Source organism: Poecilia latipinna, unplaced genomic scaffold, assembly GCF_001443285.1.
Source record: "Poecilia latipinna isolate Pla-1442-1.1 unplaced genomic scaffold, P_latipinna-1.0 Scaffold152, whole genome shotgun sequence".
Classification (NCBI taxonomy): domain Eukaryota; kingdom Metazoa; phylum Chordata; class Actinopteri; order Cyprinodontiformes; family Poeciliidae; genus Poecilia; species Poecilia latipinna.
In genome coordinates, this window is record NW_015112768.1 from 730,907 (window position 1) to 754,306 (window position 23,400).

At 38.5% G+C, this 23,400-nt stretch overlaps 2 protein-coding genes and 2 long non-coding RNA genes across 5 annotated transcripts in view; 1 reads left to right on the forward strand and 3 right to left on the reverse strand.

Moving 5' to 3' along the window:
* LOC106945610 (uncharacterized) overlaps nt 1-8,682 on the reverse strand; it is a 22,889-nt gene extending 14,207 nt beyond the window's left edge. Inside the window, exon 1 of the long non-coding RNA XR_001424595.1 lies at nt 8,671-8,682. This is a non-coding gene — a long non-coding RNA (uncharacterized LOC106945610). The remainder of the gene's footprint in view (nt 1-8,670) is intronic.
* The window catches only part of LOC106945609 (protamine-3-like), a 39,927-nt gene extending 19,293 nt beyond the window's left edge, over nt 1-20,634 (reverse strand). Inside the window, exon 1 of the mRNA XM_015029420.1 lies at nt 20,261-20,634. Coding sequence (XP_014884906.1) covers nt 20,261-20,490 — 230 coding nt within the window. The 5' untranslated portion in view covers nt 20,491-20,634. The remainder of the gene's footprint in view (nt 1-20,260) is intronic.
* Nucleotides 1,320-5,377, forward strand: LOC106945608 (tropomyosin alpha-1 chain-like). Of its 2 annotated transcripts, none has more exons than XM_015029419.1 (5): nt 1,320-1,475; nt 3,971-4,041; nt 4,503-4,578; nt 5,083-5,145; nt 5,241-5,377. In XM_015029419.1, exons 1-5 carry the CDS (start codon nt 1,362-1,364, stop codon nt 5,370-5,372), a joined length of 456 nt encoding a protein of 151 aa, XP_014884905.1. In that variant the 5' UTR covers nt 1,320-1,361; the 3' UTR covers nt 5,373-5,377. The 2 variants fall into 2 exon arrangements, with proteins under 2 accessions (XP_014884905.1, XP_014884904.1); XM_015029418.1 differs by lacking the exon at nt 4,503-4,578 and adding an exon at nt 4,781-4,856 and having other exon boundaries at nt 1,321-1,475.
* LOC106945611 (uncharacterized) lies at nt 2,327-3,964 on the reverse strand. The gene is made up of 2 exons (XR_001424596.1): nt 2,621-3,964; nt 2,327-2,561 (listed from the first exon to the last, which is right to left on the reverse strand). It is a non-coding gene; the product is annotated as an uncharacterized LOC106945611 (long non-coding RNA).
* Nucleotides 20,635-23,400: the final 2,766 nt, after the last annotated feature.

Sequence of the window (23,400 nt, forward strand, 5' to 3'; positions counted from 1 at the left end):
CAGGTCAAAATGCATCAAAACAACGAAGCTAATACGACATAAAAACAATGCCATACTTGACGGAGTTTGGCTACATCGAGGCTCACTGCAGTAAAAAAGACATATGGAGGATCAGATAGCAGGTAAAGCACCGCATAGCTACAAACACTCACCCGGATTAGCATGACGGTCAGAAAGCTAAGCAAATAACCTGGAAAATGATTTAAGTCTTCGAGCTGCGATGTAAGACGCTGGTTCTGCTCTCCTGTTGAACCGCTGCTACGCTACAGGTAGTAATATCTGACAGACGGAGCGCCGCTTCTGCTCCACCTGGTAGTGACTCTCACACCGAACCTGCTTAAAGCTGCAGCATCTAACTTAAAAAAAATAAATTTTACATACGTATTAAAACTTTCGCTGTCCTAACATGAGACAGATAATCTCTAAAAAAATAATCGATCTCCTCCCAGTTCTGCATAATTACTCCGCTCAGTCAGAAACAGCCAATCAGAACTAGCAGTAATCAGCTAGCCGCCATGCTAACAGGAAGTTTTGAGTCAGTAACTCCGGATTGTTTGTTTGATTCTGAATGAAAATCTAGTTTTTCTTTACATTATTTGATACAGGCAGTGTTGTGAGATTTATTTGACTTATGCATAATTTATGGCACTGAGAGCCTTATTGTTAAATATTATTTTACTGATTGGAGGTTTTCAGTTGTCCTTTAGACTGAATAGCTGCTGGATTTTGGCTGCAATTATTTTGTAATTTATGTCTAGATTAGTTGAATTTGTTGCCAGATCATTTTTCCATTTTGCCAGATCATATAGCAGCATTTATATCTAAAGCGAAAAATTAACAGCCAATCCAGGTGATCGGCAAAGATCGGCCTCATGGGTGATTGGTATGGGAATCGGTAGCAAAAAACCTGATCGGAGCATCACTAATATTTGAGATAATACAAATTCAATAATTTTACTGAACTCTGATCCAGAACCTCACAGCATTCTGGGAAATATAGGCAGAGGAAAGGCTTTAGCAAAGTTAGCCAGCTAAGCTAGCTTTGTGGCATCAACTAGTTCACTCTTAAGTCGCCCAGCAACAAACTGTTGAGTAACTTGCGCAGTAGCAGATCCAGGTTTCGTCACTGAGCCCCATAACTGCATAGAAATAAAAAAACAGCATGGAAAAACCTGGAAAGGTCATGGCATCGGTGTAGCCGTTTTTCAGTTATTTAAAACAAAACAAAAATCAATATTTATTGATATTGACTGATATGAAACAGTTGTATGAGCTATATCACCTAGCCCTGCCTCTAGCAGACAGAAACACCTGGACTGTGTCTTTATGACCCCCCACCTGTCTGACCCCCTCACAGAGGCATGAAGGTGATCGAGAACCGGGCTCTGAAGGACGAGGAGAAGATGGAGCACCTGGAGGTCCAGCTGAGGGAGGCCAAGCTGATCGCTGAGGAGGCCGACCGTAAATATGAGGAGGTACCTGATTGGTCGGCTGGTAGTCACGTCCACACATGGTGACATCATCACATCAAACCCAGACTAGTTAACCCACAGTAAATCGGAGTTTTCACAACTTTGGCTCGATGATCCGAGATTCAAAGACTAGGAATGACCGAAAAGCAAAAAAATCTAAATTTGACCTGGAACGACGTGAAGGTGATCAAATCACACCAACCGGAGCAGCCACTATTCGTCAGCAGCGGTTGAGGCTCCACCGTGGAGCAGATCCTCGTTTCATGTTTTGGAGTGATGTAACTTCAAACTCCAGCTCAGCTACGAGGTGAAGTTTTACCAGCGACGCGTCGGGAGCTGCAGACCGGCAGCGGGCCTTGCTGCCTCTAAAGCCGGCGCTCAGAGCTGAGCTGCTCTGAATGCTGCAGCAGCTAAAGTAGGTTAAATAACACCAGCTGCAGCGCCCAGCTCCGCTGCAGTGATGGATATTATTTTATGGCGCTGTTTTCTGTTTTTAAAAAGTGATCCATAGAGCAATCGTTAATGTGTGGAGGTCGGTTAGAGTTCCCCAAAACTGTACTCCAATCAGAGCAGCATACCGTAAACACGTTTAATTAAGCAAGTGTAAAAAGTATTTGGTAAACTGCTCAAGTACTGAGTAACTGATCATAGCACCTGATTTAATATTCAAAATGTCCTCAGAAGTATTTACTGTGAATTTGTTAATGATTTGTTATTTAAATTATCATTATTTTGGCTGATATTATTGTACATTAAATAAGTAAATAATCAAACCAATATAGTCGACTAAAACCACAATAATAATCTTTATCATAGCAAAATGTTCTGCACCATATCAAGCTCAGGAGATAATGGAGGGATGAAGAGTCTCTGATTTCTGGTTCTTTAGGTTCTGACGGGTCTGCAGTTCCTCTCCTGATCCATTCTGTCTGGTTTCATACTGCGCCACTGACACATTTTTAAAATTCCCTGTGTTCATCCTGAGTAACATTACTGTTGTATCGGTTCAATACGGGACGCAACATTTAACAGCCAAATGCGGGACGGGTGGCAACCCTATGTAGAACGGTTCTGGTAACTAAATGAAACCTTCTTAGAGCAGCGCGCCACAGCAAAGGGAAAATAACTCAGAAAAACCGTCAAAGAACAACTCAAAACCACTCGTATCCTCCTCCCCCCACTTTCCGTGTCGGCTAGCTACACGCAGACTCGTTGCCATAGCAACAAACAGCTCCTCTATATGTATGAGGATCCAACACCATAAAACCCACAAACGTTTCCAGGCTTGATGTTTATTTGGGTTATAACATGATCTGAACACAGCGGTGGCTGATTAGCTCGTTTAACAGCTGCTCTGATCGGTGATCTGGCAGAGTTGGTGTGTTGGTACCGAAACACCGAATTTCGCTGCACATGGACGTTTATTTATTTAAACTTTTCAATGACCTGTGAAATATGATACCTTGAACCTTATCGAGTTGTCTTGGTGTTGACAATTAGTAGCAAACTAATATTCTAGTGAGAATAAAGCAGCGGCTTGTGAAACTGGAATGTCTTTGGATTTTACTGATATTTTATAAAAAACAAATATCCTGAGTCTTATGGATTTAGGATAAGCCCTGAAAATAGTGCTTCCTGTTTTTAACGTGAGGTTTTGGTCAAGATAAAGTCACAGTTAGACCGTCAGTAAGTGGGATAAAGTTTTACTGGTCAGTGAACCCATTGCAGCTTTCTCTCAGATCGACCTGGTGGCCGGTCTGTCAGTCAAACCTGTCGCTGCAGAGCAGGAGAGGAAAGGGGCTGATTTTTAGACATTTGCTGAAGTAGAAAAGATCAGAGGATGAGATCGGCTTCACCTAAATATTGACCGATCACCGATCTCCCAAAATTGTTGAAATCGGCATGAAATTGGCTCGATTTTATGTTGGTAGTAAAAATATTGTAGAGCTAGAAAAAAGGAAGCAAAAAGTAGTAAATTCAACTCTGCGATTCCAGTATAAAACTTGATGATGTTAAAAAATATATAAACAATTTACTTTTTTTTCCCCTCATTTTCCCTCCAACTTTCCTGAGACCCCTCTACTGCCCCCTGGTGGAATTACTAAAATGCATAAAAATCTGACCTTAGCATTCAGCAGTATTACTGCCTCATGGTTGATACTTAACATAAAACAATTTCACAATAAAAATACCCTATTTTATCATTCAAATCCTTTGAGTAAATTAAGAATTAGTCTTACATGAGCAAAAGCTAAAAGTTCTGTTTATATGGGGAATAATGGGCACATAGTGACTGGCATTAGCATGTAGGCTAGCTGAGCAAAACAAACATTTGAATTGCTCTCTAGGGTTTCACTGTCAAACATCACTGAGATATTTACACTTCAGATTTATAGTTTACATCTATTAGCTACTCACTCTATGAGCGTATATTTACTGCTGATGTCTTAACGGGATTTATTTATTTACTCTGTCGGCCATTTTACCTGTAACCATAGGTTGCTCGCAAGCTGGTGATGGTGGAGGGAGAACTGGAGAGGGCCGAGGACCGGGCCGAGCAGGCAGACAGGTGAAGCCACTCACAACCACAACCATCAGTCCAGACAAACGACTCGGAACCAAATCAGGGTCCAAATGCTGTGCTGAGTAGAGCTGAGTAGATCTGACCTTTGACCTTAGTGTGGTGCAACAGATTGAGCCAATAGGAACAGGCCTTATCATACTGAGCTGAAAGCAGCCAATCAGAGCAGCTCAGCGGGTTCTGTTGGTTCTGATGGTTTGGACTGCTACATGAAGCTCCGCCCTTGATCTTTGATGTCACACTGATGATGATGTCACTCAGACTAACATCCTCCATGTATTTGTACCTGTTTGTTCTCATGGAAACCACTGCATGTGTTGCTGCATCCCCACCTGTCTGTCTGACTCCTCTTTGCTCTGCCATCTGTCTCTTCATTTGTCCTCACCTGTCTCACCACATTACCTGTCTCTCGCTCGCCCATCTCTCTTTCTCTCTCGGCCATCTCTCAGTAAGGTTTGGAGGCTGGAGGAGCAGCTGAGGGGTTTCGACCAATCACTGAAGAGCCTGCAGGCGTCTGAAGACAAGGTACTGCAGGTCATGTGACCTCTCACCTGTCGGTCAGAGCGGGGAAGCTCCTCCTCCTCGCCTCCTGTTGCCTCCATGACCTCTGACCTTTACCTGCGCTTCAGCCCCTCCTCCACCCACTGCGCGCTCTAACACACACACACACACACACACCTTCCGGCAGGCCACGCCCACACCTGTTTGACGCATGTGTTCTCTGCAGTAAGTGTCGGCTGGTGGAGGAGGAGCTGAAAACCGTGTTCACCAGCGCCAAGTCTCTGGAGGCGCAGGCGGAGAAGGTAGGAGGGGGGAGGAGCCTGATCACTGATCAGTTCATCGATAACCTCACCTGGAGGAGGTGGAGGTGTGTTCAGTGGCGGCCAGAAAGTCAGACGTTTCAGTCTCCAGCTAACACTAATGACGGATAGAGTTGCTGGGAGGAGAGGTTAAACTGATCCGCTGACTCACCTGAGCTCCGACACCTGAACAGGTGAGCTCTGATTGGATGTTGTCTCTGTCTCACAGTACTCCAACAAGGAGGACCGCTACGAGGAAGAGATAAAAAATCTCAGCAACAAGCTGAAGGAGGTGAGCCACATTTCAGCAGTTATCTTCCTATTAGTTTAGTCAGTTAGCCTCCTCAGAACTTCCTGTTAGCCTCCTCAGAACTTCCTGTGTTCCAGGCGGAGACCAGAGCCGAGTTTGCCGAGCGTACGGTGGCCAAACTGGAGAAAACTATTGATGGCCTGGAAGGTGAGACTGGTCTGAGTGTTTTGGTAGTAATCACTAATCAACAATCAATCAAATCAAATTAAGTAACTAATTGNACCTGTTTTGTTTTTTTCTTGGAAAAAGTTTTAAAAACAAGTTTTTGTCTAATTTAAGGTGAATTCATGGTTCCTTTTTTCCATATAATGTAACTGGTATTGCTTATGATTAAAAAAATTATAATTATGTGGTGATCGGTATCGGTGATCGGCCCTCATGGGTGATCGGAATTGGAATCGGCAGGAAAAAACCTGATCGGCACATCCCTAATATATATATATTTATTTATATATATGACAAAGAGAAGGCCACCACCCTATGATCATCCTGATTTTTACTCTTACAAATTTTAATAATTACAGCCTTGATTGCAAACACAAATATCTTTACAATGCAAGATGAAAGCCCAGATGTTCTGTTTTGAATGACATATCACTGCTTTGAGGCAGATCTCAGGTGATGCAAGAAGCCTGCAAGGGATTATACCGATCTGAAATGGAAACCCTGGTGCATAAACACAGCAGAATTTGTCCAATCTGTTATGCTACAAAGTCACATATTTAAAATAAAATTTGTAAATCTAATGTAAATTTCAGAAAAGATGTAGCGTAACTTTTTTTATTCTCAGGAGTTTTTAGTGTTATTAGGTACATTTTGGGATCAATTAAAGCAAAACCTTTTTGATCAGCTATGAGGGAAACCTTTCATTATGATATTGTGTACATACAAAGAAGCCTCAATAACACTTTGTTGGAAAATGTTGAACAATGGGCTTGATCTGCTAAAATGAACAACTTCTTTTTCTAGCATGCGCAAGAAAAAAAAAACTGTATATATGATGTGTTGCAAAAACCTTAGCTCACTAAGACCTTCTGAGGAAAACCTAAAAGATGATGGTCAGGATAAAGTCAGTCAAAATAAGTCAACTGGAATATAGTTCTCAGGGTTAAAAATAATGCTAAAGAAAGGCTGTATTTTTTATTTTTGTTTCTTTGCATCCGAGTTTGCTTAGAAAATTATTGGCTGTTTTTTTGGTTCATGCCAGAGTTACTCAAGTATACTTATTTTGACTTTACTTTGGAGCCCTCTTTTATTTTCATCCAGTATTATCAAGACCAATCATGTCTGCTGATTTTTCAAGTTTCATATGCATTTAACCAGACAACTTGTCTCTTGAAAGCTTTTGTACATGTATCGATACAAATAATATTTATACATTTTCCCTGAAAGAAAAATGAACAACCCTTGGAAAACTAACATATAGGTATTTGTTTCCACTTGTATTCAGCATGTGATCATATGGTGGGATGCTCTGACTTATTTCAAGTCCATTTTGTCTTTTGAAAGAGTTTACAAATACAAATATGTTATTGCTTTTAGAAGGGTTAAACCAAACTAATCATTCAAGAGAAATTCTAAAGTATATTTTTTTAAGCTGGAAATAAGACATTTGAGTAGGACTTCTCTCCACTGATTTCATATATTGCACTGATTAATAGAAATGACTTGGAAAAAGTTCAGTACATCCTTATCAGTAGTGCATTTCAGTTCTGTAGCCTACTCCTTACTTTCACACCTAATATGAAATCTCAGTCTGTCTCTTCCGTCGCACCTTGCTAGGGCATTGCAGTGACTGCAGAAATGGGTGCACCAATGTGTGCTGGAAAATTCTGCAAATTCAACTAACAGCAAAATGTAAATGATTAAATTGACCCATAAATCCAAAGCAGAGAAGATACTATCCCTAGCTCCTGCATTAAATCAGCAAAGATGCACATTACGCAGACAACTGGTTATGTACATGTGAAAGTATGAAGTCACATTCCTAAACTAAACACCGCAAGAACTCTTTATCCCTTGCAAAATTCTAAAATATTAAATCCTGTGGGTTCTGAAATTCTTATCACAAGAAAATTTACCAAGTCGGACAGACACAACTTTATAGAAAAGCTCCAAAAGCATTTGATCTCCTGTACCCCAGAATATTATCTACTGGATCAAAGTAAAGTTTTTACAATTAAAAAAAGCTCAATGTTATTTTTTTTGGCACAACCAGTTAAGTTGTGTGTTTAAAAATGTGCTGTCATTTCATACAATAACTAGACAGATTTGAGTAACTATTTTCTTAGGCAGAGAAGACTGAATCTATGTATAGACAACTTCACCCTATTCAATCTGCAGGAAGGTTCATGGCTCAGTCTCCAAGCCTCTCTCTAATCTCCCTGTAATACAGCTTGAGTCATGATAAAACAACTCTGATGGAGGAAAATCCTGTTATCAAGGGTGGGGGCAACAGCTACCATCGTTACTTGTGGTAGACAGGCTCCAAAAATTAACTGGACTTTGGATGTACGATTAAGTATATCAGAGGGGTTTCTGAGGGCAAACACATGCATTCTACATATTTTACGAGACTGTGTGAGTACTTTTACATGTGCAAGTGTGTGTATATATATATATATATATATATATATATATATATATATACACCACGTTTCTTTTTTTCTTTTTCCACTCACCATTTATCCGTTTGTCACTTTGAGCGCACAAACACATCTCACATACAAAACACGTCAAGCTCAGAAAAACACATGCCGAGTTCACTGAGGTTGTCTGCTAATGGAAATACATTTTAGCTATTGCCACATCTCATCATTTGTATTACGTTCTTCATTAAAATGTGACATCTCTGACAGGAGAAATACAGATTTCATAGGCTTTTGTTCCAAGCCTCGTGTTTTAGAAGGATACATTAGGCTGTTTATGAGAAATGCTATTTCTCCTTTATCCCATTTCATACTGGTCTCTCTCACCCTCGGATTTTGTCAGACAAGATACAAGCAAAACTTTGTGTATTTTTTTTTTCCTTCTAGTAAGAAAACATACCGTTTTAGTAATTTTACACACAGCTGATTTTAATTATTTTTCATATGAAGTAAGCACACATTTCAGAACTATGGCTTTGGAGAACATTTATTGTCCAGAAATAGTTTAAAGACAACAAGGAGGATGTTTTGGAGTAGACAGTTTGTGACAGAACTTGAAAGAAAATGTGTAGCTTGATAAAACTGTTTTTCATGGTATTTTAAATTTTACTCCTGTGAAGTACTCCTAAAATAAAAAATAAAAAATAAAAAAGGAGGGGTGGGTGTAAAGAAACAGAAAGTCAGAGCAACTACAATGACTCTTTGACCAGTATTAGTAACTGGAGGCTGCTTGGCAGCCTCTGATTATCCTCAGGTTCTGACAGTCACTGACAATGGCTGAAGGCCAGCTAATTAGCCTTTGGCCCATATAAAGTAGCACTTTGGCTGGTTTTGTTGTGGTGTGGTTATCTACAAAAACTGGTGTGAAATCCATGCTTGATGTGTCAAGAGGCTGTTAGACGTTGTTATGCAGCCTGACACCAGTGCTGATCTAAGACAGGGAAAATAAGGAGGTGCACACAAAGGAAAGAAGACAACGATATACAGTACGTTATTCAGTGGGGTTCTCTGTTAGTTTTACACAATAAAAGTAAATAACATATTTCTGTTTATTTCTAGAGACAAATCGACATTTTGTCACGTGTTGAAAGAACTACGATTCGATGCAGGATGGTTTTGAGAATTTAACATGCACAAAGGAATCTGAGTAAGATACTTTAAACCATTTGATGCACAACAGAATAAAAAGCAGCTTACATGAAACATAATTGTATCATTTGAGATTATTTTTTTCCCTTTACAGTAATCCCAGATCAAATAATGCAATCTGTTGTGCTTGTATGCTTGTTTTTGATTGAGAGTCCTCCAAATGAAAATGTGTCACCTCGTCCATAATCCTTGACAAGGGAGTATATTAAATGTTAATCCCTCACTATTAGGAATGGTGACAACTGGAGAATGGTAGACTGGATGAGAGAAGGAAGAAAGGGTTTGGAGCTGGAGAAGAATAGAACGAGGTATGTCACAGTAAACACAAAGATAAGAAGGCAATAAAGGCTTGAGATGACAGGTTTTTTTTCTTCTGGTCCTTAAGAACACACCCACAGACACACAAATTGTGTTATTACCTTCCTCTTATGACTACATCCACCAAGGATGTGTAAGATTAGTCTTGGATCAGTGCTCAGTGTTGTTACCTTCTGTGGTCAATTTGTATTCACTCAACAGTAGTCTTACAGGTAACAGCAGAGTAGAAAAACAATTAGAGCCATGAAAAGCTGATAGCTTGGGGCTCTCCAGGGCAGCTATGCCATTACTGAGTTATTAGACACTGAGGGTTGGGAAGGAGTGTCTTAAATAAGGGCACAGGCAGAGGGAGAGGAGATAGAAATTAGGCTGGAAAATAAAGGGAGATGTAGTATATGTAAGCAAAAATGAAAAGCTGGAATGAGAGGGAATGTGAAAATAACAACAGTGTCACAAAACTGGTGACAAAGGAACATAAGAGAAACAAGGCATGTCTCACAGTGGGACACAGTGGAAACAAGAGCCGGATTGGGACATGGATTATACAAGCGAGCAAAGGGAGGCTGCACACCCGTGAATGCAGACAAAGAACAGCTGTTAAGCAACTTTGTTCAGTAAATCTCTGAGAGAGATGCACACAAGAGAGACAGGAGAGAACTTGAAGAAAATGTCTATATGTTACATGGAAGTCTTTTTGCAGCCAGAAGGATAATCACTGAGCCACCAAAAACCAAATATCTGCTTCTTCCAAATGTTTAGACTTGATATAGAATTCTTACATGATGGCTACATGTATGTAGCCGCACACATACTGCAGCTTCTGCAAACAGCAGTGCTGAAATTAATTTGCACATGGGTCTCACTTTTAATACAATGGAAGGTCTTCACTTCCTATTCAAGCCTGACTGCTCCACATGGAAGACAATCCACAAATTTGATTTGGTCTAATTTAGTTTGCTTTAATGCTTTGTCTTGTTTCAGTTTGGTTTCCTTTACGTTATAGACAACACATTCAAGCCAGGAGGAGAGTCTTAGAAGAACTGTCAACCATGCAATGCAGCTGTGCAACAACCTGTCATTACAAGAAAACTAGCGCTTTCCCGGCAGAACACAAGGAAGAAGGTGTGAGCACCACATAGACGATGGTGATTAACAGTGCCAAGATCATCCTCCTCTTATTGGTTGATTCTGAGCAAGCGGTGCATTTCTGTCGATAGCAGTAGGACCACAGGGAAGAGGCTGAAGAGCTAGATTTCTTCACAATGTATTGGTCTCAAATTATACTGTCATAGAACAGTGAAAGTTTTAAGACAATGTAAAAAAAAAAACAAAAAAAAAAACATACTTTTATACAAATGTTGGACAGTTTATTGTCAAAAGGAACAACCAAGAATTTAGATTTTGTTTGGTGGCACGGAGAAAATGCAATAAGTTGCACAGAGCTAGTAGGTCACAAGCATTCCCTAACTCATGCAGGAACTGATCTAGCTTATATGCATGTAAAACAAAAGTAGGGCGGCAGATGGATGAATTTTGAGCTCCGCAAAACCCCTAGACAATGGCAGACAGGTCTTGTCTCCAACAGGAAATGAACTTATGAACTTAGCCTTCCCACATGCCATGAATTGTCATGTGTAAATTTCACTATATATGTCATGTTACTCAAACGCCATTCTGTAAATATAAGAAACTAGAACTGAATAGATGAGTAAATAATAAATCAAATCAATGTAATAAATACATGCAAATGAACATAAAACAATAGTAATGAACAAACATTTTTCCAACAAAAACTTACCCTGCAGCTTTTGACCAGTATATATATATATATATATTTTTTTTTTTTTTTTTTTTAAATTAACTTATAGAGCTCTACGTGGACAGGCTGTAGTATGTATTCTGCAAACATTGAAGTAGAGGCCTCTAGTGATCTGCCACACCAACCTTTTGGGCTTGAGGAGACCGATCTCTCCAAGCTGTCAACCCCTGTAAAGACTGCTCTTATTTCTGTAAAGTTTGGACTCTGTGAATACTTTTTGAAAGCAGTTAAACGGCTTATTTGCAAGATTTTTGGATGGTTCTTTTTTGTGGGGAACATTTCGACAAGTGGAGACCGCACTGGTGTTCATTGGCCATGGAATCTTAAAGTCTCAGTCTTGTCTCTAGGGAAATCCTGACAAAAGCTTACAGTAGCCCAATTTATTTTGACTCCCTTTTTATCTTATCTACTCTTATAAGACAAGTCAAAACAGCCTTCCTGGAAGACCTAACACTGAGACAAATGAGTTATGATAAAGTTCTTATGGGAGTGGTAATTGAGAACTAAAAGGTTCTGCAAAACAAAACAGGATTAAATGCACAACAAATAAATTTCTGGAGACAACAACCCTGCTTTTTTTAAAAAAAAAAAAAAAAAGAAAGAAATCTACGTAAAAATAGGGCGCAGCGTTTTTTGTTTGTTTTTTTTTTTCACTTTTGGGCTTCTATGTTTCATAAAGACCCTAGTTATGTCTATGACTTATACTGTGTTGTACTCTTGCTCCCTCCATCTTTTATTTTTCACTCTTTCAGTCCACCTGGGCCTGGCTATATCTGCGTTTTAATTGCCTGTGTTACAATCCCTGCAGTGAAATTCAGCACCTCGTTAAAGCTTTAGGCAAAACCTGATTCATTCAGCGAAGATCAGGCAATTAAAGGGATGTTGGCATGGTGTTCCTTTTGGCTGATTTATTGATTGGCTGACTGCGGTTGGCTCCGTCTTCCATCAAGGCTCTTTGCTCATGATGTCTCTCCAAAGTCCCATTTTTTGAGGCAAATTAAAATCCAGTGAGCTCGTGCTGTTGTGAGGTATTGACGGCTGCATTTTAGACTTTTGTTTATTCATTTAGCAGATAAGGAAATAATGAATTTAGCGTGTTTATAGAAAATAAATTAAAAAAACATAGATTGTAGATCATTTGAGAAATTATTATTTTGTCCTACAGCAACTGTCATACGAGTTGCGTACATGTACTCTGTCTGTGTAAGCTTCTAGGCTGCTGCTCGTTTTTCTAAAGGGCCTCTTAAGTGAGACTTCTCCCGGCTGACTGTTTTCATTTCATTACAATGCTACCATAGAGCAAGCATTTACATAGATGATGGAATGTCATCTTAATTTTGTTGAAAACTTGAAAATATTGAAGTACTGGCAACATCATCTAATGTTAACTTTAAGTTTTCAGCTCACAAAAGGGTGCCCGCTCTGACTTCATCACGTTTCTTTTATTCTTTTATTACTGGTGTAGGTTTAATCATCCTAGAATCTATGTAAGTTGCCATGCCAATTTGTGACTTAAAAAGTTGCAAAGAATAGCAGAATATGTGTTTGGGGATAAAATAAATAAATAAATTAAAAAAAACGAACCCGTGTTAAAAATGCAGTGTTTTTCTTTTTTCTGTCTGTAAGTGCAATGCTCGGTCTTTAATTTGAGCCGCACGCTGGCACAGATGATTAATGGACTTCCTATGCACTCAGATAGGTTCTCAAAGGTGATTTAAAGGTATAATAATCCTTGACGATATTGCTCTGTGGTTTCAGGGCCATTAAAATAACACCAAAGGTGTCAGAGGAACATAAACAGTTCATTTAAAACAGATTGCTGGTGTAGCATGGGACGGGGCCCGAGACCCTGGGGAGCTGTTGCAAAGGAGCCACTGGACGTTAGCACGGAGGAGAAATACAAAACATTTAGTGTGGCTCACTTCTCAGATTTCCTGGCTAATCCAGGTGATGCATGCAAATAGGTTTGTGAGCAGTTGATTACTTTACACCAACTATTCACTTTGGCTCTATGTGCACAACTAATACAAAATGACTGCTTAACTCGGTGTCTTTAACAGTTTTTAGAAACTCAAAAACTAAAAAAATGTTTATGTTAAAAATTTTATGAAGGTCTACACTAAGAACATGATAGCATTTGAACTGTCGCTGGAAAACCTGGAAAACCACAAGCTTTTAAAAAAAAAAAAACCATTGGGTGCTGAAAAAGTTGAAAAAAGAACATTTTGACTTGTAAATCTAAGCTTAACCTTATGCGAGTCATTTAACCTTTAAGCTTGGTTTATTTACTGAGACCAAGATATAAGTTAATTGTGAAAGGCATATGTAAACAAGCTGCAGGACATGAGAAGGAACCATATGCTCTAATGGCTAGATTTGAAAAAGTGACGACTGATTTGAGAGTTGCATGTTTTTTTGTGTGTTTTCTTCAGGGGCATAAAACAATCAGGAAACCTGGATGCTTTTGGTGTTTTATGAGTGTTTTAAGCAAGGCTATTTCATACAATAGAGACCACAGAAAGTAATAAAATCTTACACTTCTTTTCCTGCTTAGCTGCAACCATCCTCTAAAAACGGCCCAACTTACTGATTCCGTCACCATAAAGGATTTAATCGACACAAGTCAAATATAAACAAGATCTGCTTGCAGCTATGAAAGGATTGAAAGCGAGTTTGAGTTCAAGTTCGCCTACTCTGCACGCAACATCACACCACCCATCATGTGTTCACCGTTTGATATTACCTCATTTTTCATATCGTCAGATTTGAAGTTGCATGAAGAAACACACAGATCTAAAAGGTATAGCTGTTAAAAAGCATTATGGCTTTGTAACTACATTGGAGAAAATTTTAAAAGTGAGAAAAAAAAAATCTAAAATTTGTTCTAAAATTCTTTAAAAATATCTTTGAATGATAGGCTTTCCATTTGAAGGTTCAGTACTTAATGAATAAAAAAAATAGTAATTACGTAAAGAAATTAATGCAATGTAATGCATTTTAGACCTCTATCATCTGGTCTTGCATCATAATTTTTTGATACCTAATCAGCATGTAGATATTGATAGAAATGTGCCTGCAGTATGGAGAACCATCAACTAAAAGTGTAACTGACCCCTAAATAAACTTTTTTTGCTGATAAACTGTCTAAATATGTTACTCAGCCTTTTATCTTTGTTTCTATTCAAATTGTGACATGTTCGCAATTTGAATAAGTTTGTTTATTTCCACAATAGTCAAATTTGGCCAATTAGGAGTTGGAATAACGGCCGTGGCCCTCAGAACTAGAAAGAGGGAATTCCAGGGAAATGCAGAGGATCCAAAAGGACCTTCTCATGAGGAGCAGCTTTCAAATCAGCAATAGATTGGAAAAAGCTACAATTTAATCCAGTCTTCTCATCATTTGCATCTCACGGCAATAGCTTTGTCATCAAAACACCAAGCAGTAAACTGTCTACCATTGCCTGACCTTTACTTCTCTGAAACATTTAGGGGAGCTGGCAAAAGAAAAGACGTCAAAAGTCTTCTGCTAAAATATGACACAAAAGGGAGAGGATATATTTTGTGTACTCTTGGCTGTCAGGTACTCTAAATACCAGACAGCAGTCAGAGAGTCATATAAAGGGGCCCAGTCAAATCAAAAAATTCTTTGCTAAGTCTTTCTCAGACTGGAGAACATCACTGTAAATTTCCTCACACTAAGGAAAAACTCACAGACACAAATACAGCTGTGAAGGGTCATCTTTTAATTCTGTCAATTTGGTACATATTCAGTACAGACAGGACAACATACATGACCTTTGCTGTGGCAGGATTCATAGCAGTGCTTCTCTTATGACAGCTGTTTACTGAAGTTGTGAATGTAAATGTAGTTCTCTGGAAGACGGATTTGTTGCTTGAAAATAAAGACGAGCCATTAGCAGTCACAATCTACATAAATACACCTCTCTTATACATTTATTATAGCCATTTTCTGCTCAGATTGCAAATAAATCATGAGGATATGCCTGTCTGTTGTCATGACTTCTGTGCTCTTCAGGTGCTAGACTGACATACGAGATGCCATATGTCCAAAGCTGCATCTTCATAGCTCTCTTGACTTGCACATTTTTCAATTGGATGCACCACACCAAAACTTGCAATGTAAGCAAGCATGTCCAAACCGAGCAGAATATCAATAACCAACCTCTTAAAGAGGTAATGGCCACCTCTGCACACTCTGCACTGAAGGTGACTCTCTTTCAGTAATGGCTGTCACAAAGACCTATGTTGCAACTTGAATTGATCTGCAGTTATATTGTCTCCCTCTTGTTCTTAAAACCTGTGCATCAGTTTCTGTGGTGCATGCTGATGCCAAGGTCATTTTGAACGTAAGAATGATAGAGTCTGACATTAGCCCCATTGCCTCTGAATGGGCAGATGCTTTGCTTCGGAAAGTAGGTTGCCAAGTGTCTGCTTTGATAACCCATTGGGGCTGGCTGAGAAGAGTTGGCAGGCTTGTGTAGAGAAACTCCCTGTGCGTTTACTCAGTGTAGATAGACTCGGCTGTGCTACCATTTAGAGGACAATGAACACACAAAATCGGTTAGTCACACACACACACATATGCACGCACGCAAACACACACACACACACACACGCACACACACACACACACACACACACACTTTGCTGTAATACCCATGAATCCACAAAGCTGTACAGCTATTCTATTATATGATGTACAGTTTCATGACTTTTTAAAATTAATTTTTAACTTTATCATTTATTAAGTTAAAATGAAAAGGCTATGTTTAACAAGATAATCTTCTATTTTGAAATCTCAAAAAAAAAAAAATCTGAAGTTATTGGAAAAACGAAATGTATTTAAATGTCCCAAGACCAGCATAATTTTACATTTTACTGCCTTTAGTTAATTACAGCCCATTTGTCAATCTACAGTACTATTATTCCATCTGCCACTTCTATTAAAAGCTAGAAAGGTTATTGCCTTTGTTCAGCGATTTGAAACGTCCCATATATTATCTTATATATGTCTTTGGAGCATCACAGTCAGTATGGCACTATACTGACTGTAGTCATTCCCACATGGAGTCATTATTCTCATTTGAACTGTACAAAAACTCAAAGCAAGTTACAATTAAAGTTTTAGTCACATTCATCACAGTAATTGAGTTATTTGCTCCTAATCAAATAAAATGTTTCAAAATCAAAAAGCTCTACACTTTTAGATATGCTCAGTTCATGCAGTGTAAAGACAATGAAAATCCCAGTTTTATAAGCAGCCAATAAGATCTGGTGAATTTGTCAACTGCAACAGTATGTCATGGCTAAGGAAATTAAATAATATTTAAGCCTATTGGTAAAATTTACCATGCATATTTTTTGTTTCTAAAAAGTGTGTGTATATTAAAATGTTTTAATATAATAAGTCAACAAATTCATCATTTCCATAGCTAAAGTGCCTTTTAGATTTTCAAGCCTTATCACTGGCATATTTCTTAGGGACTTTTGAGGTAAAGAAAAGAGGGAAAACAATAATAAAGGAAAGGCTGGAGGACAGGTGACTTACATTTTCATAAACATCTTGAAAATGCCAGGTCACTGTGGTAAAAAAAAAAAAAAAAAGTTTGCTTATATATTATGTTTATTGACATATTGAGCTGAGGTCTTTTCATAACTCACTGGGGGACCTCAAGTGTTGTTTTAATCCTGTCAACATATTGCTATTTTGCATCCAATAATCTTGGAGTAATTAGTAGAACTAAAAAACAAGATGACAAATCTTAAATGAGTGTAGCCGAGTATCAAATTAGCTGTACACTAGAAATATATATGTGCAATCCATGACTGTAAGTACTGCTATAGAAAGCAATTGAGGAATAGTGGAGTTGATAACTCAATTAATGCACCAGGCGCACTTTTAGCTTTTAGGGATGCAAATCCTAAACTTTCAGGCGCTGAAGTTTCCCACTGTAACAAAGTCTCATGCGATTTGGGTGAAGCTTCAGAATACTACTATTGTCTTCAAAACATTTATACTGTCTTCAAATTGAAACCCCAACCGCAGTTTCAAAAATGGCCTGTCAGGCTCCCTCCATTTCCAGTTAATCATCTGTGTGGCTCATTTTGTGGTGACCCTCAAGTGACTGTCTATAGTATTGAGCAATAATAATCAAGGCTATAGCAGAGGGCACAGAAAACAGCGGCATGAATGTGATGAAGGTTGTCCATTATTTGCTGCAAAGACCCGAATGCTCTCAATAAGGTTCAGGTAAGACCAACATTATTAGAAAAGCTCAGAAAGGGAGGCAGGCCAGTGTCCCTTGGATTTACTGGGGGCAAAGTCAATCATAACCAATTTCGCATTTCTTGTGTGCGAATGCATCTTGTCCAGTGTGGAAGTTGCTGTGTGTTTTCAGTGTTTGTGTGTGCGCAGGGGGTGAGGCTCCTTTGAGTGGCACACCTTTCTGCGCTCGTCTCTTTCACTACAAAATTGCTTTACAAATTAGAGAGCATCCTAAACCAAAATTTAAAATATTCATGCGACCTATTGCTTTGTCCTCTAGCCTCGACTTGACCCCATCTATTGGCTTAAAATTCAGGATAGATGAGCATTTTAAACTGCAGAAAATTATACCTGCTCATGGTAGCAACAATATGACAAGAAAGAAGCATAAGTGAGGCAACATTGTTGCTATCAAATGTGTTAAAGATTATTTATGGCAAAATATATCCAAACACTTGCAGGAATATTATTAAAAGTCAAAACATAAAATGTTAAATTCACCAATATGGCGTTCAAAACAAGTGAATACAAAATGACCCTAAAAATACACAAATGGATAAATGCATAAGAATGTCCCTTCTATGGAAGCACATAAGAACTTTAAATAGAATGAGACCAAATCATAAGTATGTTTTGATTATTATCTTTCAAAAGTGCTTCTCTGTACCCCCATTCTCTAATCTAACTATTAACAGAATTACCATCATGCTTGAATCTAACCGCGTCCTGCTGCTTTCTGTTTTCTCTTATCGTCTTTGTCCATCGTTTTTGTTGTCTCTCCGCTCCCACACTGTTTGCCGCTTCATGTTTTGCCACAACATATCTGGCAAATGCATCTGGCACAAGTGTTAATGTCTTATCAAATGTGGAACAACATAATTTGTTTGATGCCTGCGCAACAGGGAGACCAACTCCAAGGGAGACAACAATCCAAGGATTTTAAAGACACTGATAGGGATTGTTAACAGAGGGTAACTGACAGTCTTCAAAGCTGCTTTTTCTAAGAAGTGTGACAAAAGAGCAGCAGTAGGGGAGGTATCTGCCCCTGTGCCAGATAGCATGTAAGTTTTGGTGACATCTTGCATGTTGACCAGTGGTGGTGAAAAACTGTGATGTTATCAGGGCTTACGAGCATATGGAGTCCTGGGATAACACACATGCAAGCCTTTGTCAGATGGTGAGATTACATCTCCCTCTGATCTTTAAAAAAAAAAAAAAAAGTGCTGCCCAGCCGTATAGGCCAGATGGTAAACAAAGATCACAAAATACTCCACTGTTGGAACGCAAGAAAACTCAAGTCACGTCTGGGAGACTAAACAAGCATTAACAAAATTATGTTCACAGTTTTACATCAGAGATTTTATTTTCTCATTATCAGTCGTTGCCGACAAGATTATTAATCAGCAGAGACAAAGAAATTGGACAGAGATTTCCTACAAGATACCAGAGATGGAACTGATGACGAGAGGGAGGAAGTGGAAAAAAAAAAAAATCCAAATAATTCGGCTTAGCTTGATAATAAATCTAACCTTCATTTAAATGATGTCAGAACATATGGCCGTCCATGTGAATTCGGCTGTTGCGATGACATGAGTTAGTGATGTTTGGATCTGATGTAAAGCAATCTTGGGAGCCACTCAGTGAGAATGAGTAGCTGTGTGGTGGTAAATAACTGCTACTATACATCTTATTTTATCACATTTTGATTATGTATTTCTCAACAACTTTATCTCCTGATCCAGGATGTGTTATAAGATTAAAAATCAGGTGAGGGCCAGCACCCAGGACTGTAAAACAATGTGCCTTGCTTTCTTCACAAAAAATTTCCACAATAATGTGAGACACTGTAACATATAGCAGAACTACCCTGCTATGTGCTGCATAATACATAAGAGTAGCTCTGATCTGCATTGAATAAATGAATTAACTGAAGAATTAATTTAATTCACTCTGAAAGTAGAATAAATCCCAAAAAGAGAGTAATGAAAGTCCAAAATTACTTCTGTATCTTCCTGCTGGGGAATGGTGAACAAATCTAGAAATAAAATACAGCATCTGAAACCAGAGCTTGTAACAAGCTAAGTTAATCAATACTAACAATCTTTGAATGAGTTGGAGGGCAGCTTTGCTGAATCAAAATAAATCCCAATAAACATGTGTTTATTGAATACCTTCATTTTTGATAGATCAGAATAGATTAGCTTACTGAATCATCCTACACAAGTGAGGACTATCGAACAAACTGCAGTCGATGTCTAGGGTTAAAGGAGCAATTCAGAACACATTGTAATATTAAGTTTTTCCCTCTGTAGACTTATAAATGAAAAGGGAAATTTTAACAAATAACAGGCTAATAATAGCCCTTCCTATCTAAAAGAACTAAAAGATATTAGTATAGTATTAAATAACCGCAGCTGCAAACATAAAATTAACCAAAAAATCAGAAGGACTTAACCAGGTTCTGCTGGAGCCACAACACCAAGCAAACCCCCAGAATGTATCTGACAATCAGGAGCTCAGCAAAATCTAACAGATATGAATATTCATAGATCTGAGTCAGAAAACAGGACTTCAGCTCCTTCCTGTACAACACCACATCTGACCGAGCAAATATTATATCACCCAAACATTAGCATTATAATAACAGCAGAAACTCAAAAATAGCAACAAGAGCATAATCATTAACAGTCAAAAAAGAATCTTAGCAGCATGTATCCAGAGCTACAATTTAGAGTTATGCTAACCAGAGAATCGCATGAACTGCAGCAGCATTCTGATTATCAGCTCATGAACACAAACATTAAACAACAAAAAAAAAGAGCAGATAATATGGCAGCTAAAACTAATAAATCACGCAGAAGAACAGCTGTAGCTTACCGGCTATATGGAAAATCCTCAGCATTCTCATTCAAGATGGAGTAAGCTTTTCCTCGACTGACGTTGTCGCCATCATCAAATTTGTCACCAACTTGTTCGGCCTTAGCAACACAAAACTTCCCCGCCAATTCTTCTTCTTCTTCTTCTTCTTCTTCTTCTTCTTCTTCTTCTTCTTCTTCTTCTTCTGTGGCATTTTCTGACAGTTTGCAACCGCTGTGCATTACCGCCATCAATTGGACGGAGATGTAATTCAGAAATCTATTTTTTTTATATCTTCAAATCACAAAACATTCGCACACATACTAAATCCTTGCAGCTAATTTTGTAACCACTTCTTTTTCGTCTTCTACTTGATTTTTATTAGCGGTTGGAAAGAATCGTTTGGTGTACATTATCGCCACCTACTGGTTTACCCGCATCTTCCAAGCAGGACCGACAGTCAGAGGGATCCAAGTATCGAAGGTCATTAACTTCATTCAGCGATGCTGATTGGCCAAATGTTTATTACTTTCCCTAACAACCACATATGATTGGCTACTTAGTTACCCTAGTGGGTTGCTCGCCCCAGAAGATTACTAACAGGAGTCTGTCTGGAAAATGTATCGTTAAATGAGAGTTAGCCTACTTGGTGGATGTGTAAATAATTCTGATTACATTTAGGCACACACGATTAGAGAAAACTACTCAATTCAAACTTTTGATAATGTTTATAGGTCATATTTAGATTTTCCATCCCCCCCACCCTCCACATTAGATAGGGCGGGGCCCCAGCGCCACCTATGGACCAGCCGCCACTGGGGTCTCTGCCTCCCTCGCTGCTCTCCTAAGGCAGCTGAGCTGCAGATCGTTGTTGCCATAAAAGTCTTCAACAAGAGAGAAAAAAAAGTTACGATAGTTTAGTTGTTTTGAAAAATAAGTTGTGGGATCTGAAAAGTGCTTCTTTTGTCTGACCGATGCCTCGTTTGCCTGCCCATCCCCACACTTGTCCGTCTGTCTTACCCACGTTAGTGGGAATTTTTTATATTTTGCCAGTGGTGAGGTTTTGCTCTCACAACTGTTGTTATATAATATTGAATAGCTGTCATCTTTCTGAATCAATAAGGTAGCTCTCAGTCTCTCAATATTCTTAACTCTTTCCTTGCTGCTGCTTCCCCCTCACTCATCAAAGACATTTTCATTATACTTTAGTGACACAGTCAACTTCCCCCGTATCCTTTCACAATATTTATTTCCCTTTTCTCTTTTCTTATACAATTGCTCTTGGTCAATTTTTTATGTAGCTGCCAGTCTGTAAAAAGAGCAGGTCAAAAACACAGTCACCCTCAAGGGTTCATGCAGAGAGGTCACTGCCAGCAGGGCCTCTTGACAGCTGGATGCTCGTTATCCAAGGCGGATAGTGGAAACAAATTAGATCCCTGCAGTGGAGGGAGCTGTTCAGACTCTACAGGTGTGGATGAATGACAGTGAGGATAGCCATGAAATCTGCATTACTTGACACTACAGGTGATTTTTTATTTTTTATTTTTAGGCAATTAGCCATGCTAAAAACATGTACTTTAGAAATGCATTTATAAATGTCAATATTAACTATTTTCTTTGAATAGTATAAAAAACAAAGAGAAGTGATCGATTTAGCTATTTAGGTTTAAACTGTAAATTTCTGCTTTGCTTTGTTTTTGTCATGCTATTTTGCACTAAAACTTGTTTTTGCAGGACCCAATAATCTCGTACCTGCTCACCCTGCATTCCTCAACAAAAAGCGTTTCTCTTCTCTTAAAAAAGACATAGGCCTATTTAACAAGGAATGTAGTGCGTTGAACAGGGAGGAAAGGACAGGGAGCAGTTGGTGCACCATTAAGAAATGGCCTCTAAACCACATGTGACAATAGCCAAGATTGCATTTGAACCCAATTCATTGCAGTAAAGTGGCTATTCGAGCTGTGGTGGTGGAAAATTTGTGTTCCTGGAGTGAGATAGTGGAATGCAGATAGTATGACTTGTTTGCTATATCTATGTGCAACTCCATCTCATTCCTGAACAGTACCACTTATGTCCTAGAGAGTGTAATACGTCAACACTCAAGTAGGTTTGCATGGAAATACATTGAAGAAGAAAATCAGAGAAGGGATTTTTGAAGAGGTCAAATATAATATCTATGTGCTTGTCTTTCAGGGTTGATGGAGGTACACCACTTAAATTTGGCAGTACACAGCTGTCTTTGCTCGGTTAAACATAGTCATTATGTCTTTGACTGACAAATGGTATATAAACGATTGATGAATGTTCCCCCAGTGACAACGTGGGATGTTTTAGTAGCTAAAGTTTGTTAGCTGGCAAATCACATCAAGGACTTTTAACTGGATGCAATGAACAGAGGACAGAAGTGTGAAATATTCCAGAGACACTCTGCCAATCTATTTTTCAGGGAATGGGCCTCATTCTGTTGTCTGTTAAAAATTCAGAAAGCCTTTATAATCAGTTCCAAACTTATAATGTTTAGTAGTACCAGTAAAATACTAAAATGTAACGGGAGCACTCTACCCATTTGTATTGTTGGGATTATAATATGAAATATCTTGAATCCACATATTTATTGAGCAATATGACCTACAAACACTTATGTACCATGTTGTAAATGTTCATTATTAATTGTCAGACAAATTTATTTAAAAGGAAGTTATGACCAATTACCTGTTCAAGGATTGCTTTGACTCTTGCAAAGGACTCAACATCCAACAAAGAACATGTTGGTTTGCGTGAATGTCCATTTAAATGTCTAATCCCAAACGCCCATTTTTACAGCTGTCATTTCAATGCGGCTTATGTAGTGAGAATCCACATTGGAATGCAAGTGTCATCATGACCCTTACAAAATAAGTGCAATTTGTCAGATTGAGTAGCTTTACTTCCTGCACATGTTAACCTATTTTGTCAAAAAAAAAAAAAAGGTTTACTTATCTCAGGATTACCAATATGTAATAAAATATATATATTTTAATTCTGCTTTCTAAATTTCACTTTCAACTCATCTTTCTGGTACCTTTTCATTTTTTAAAAGAGGGCAGCTGCTCTTTGAAACGCTGCAGCACAGGAAGACAAAGTCATTTTTGTCAAACAGAACCATCACTATGTTAGCATTT

Coding starts and splice junctions, on each gene's coding strand:
- LOC106945608 (XM_015029419.1), top strand. CDS start 1,362: ATGAAGGTGATCGAGAACCGGGCTCTGAAGGACGAGGAGAAGATGGAG. Junction 1,476..3,970: donor CCGACCGTAAATATGAGGAG/GTACCTGATTGG, acceptor CTGTAACCATAG/GTTGCTCGCAAGCTGGTGAT. Junction 4,579..5,082: donor TGCAGGCGTCTGAAGACAAG/GTACTGCAGGTC, acceptor TCTGTCTCACAG/TACTCCAACAAGGAGGACCG.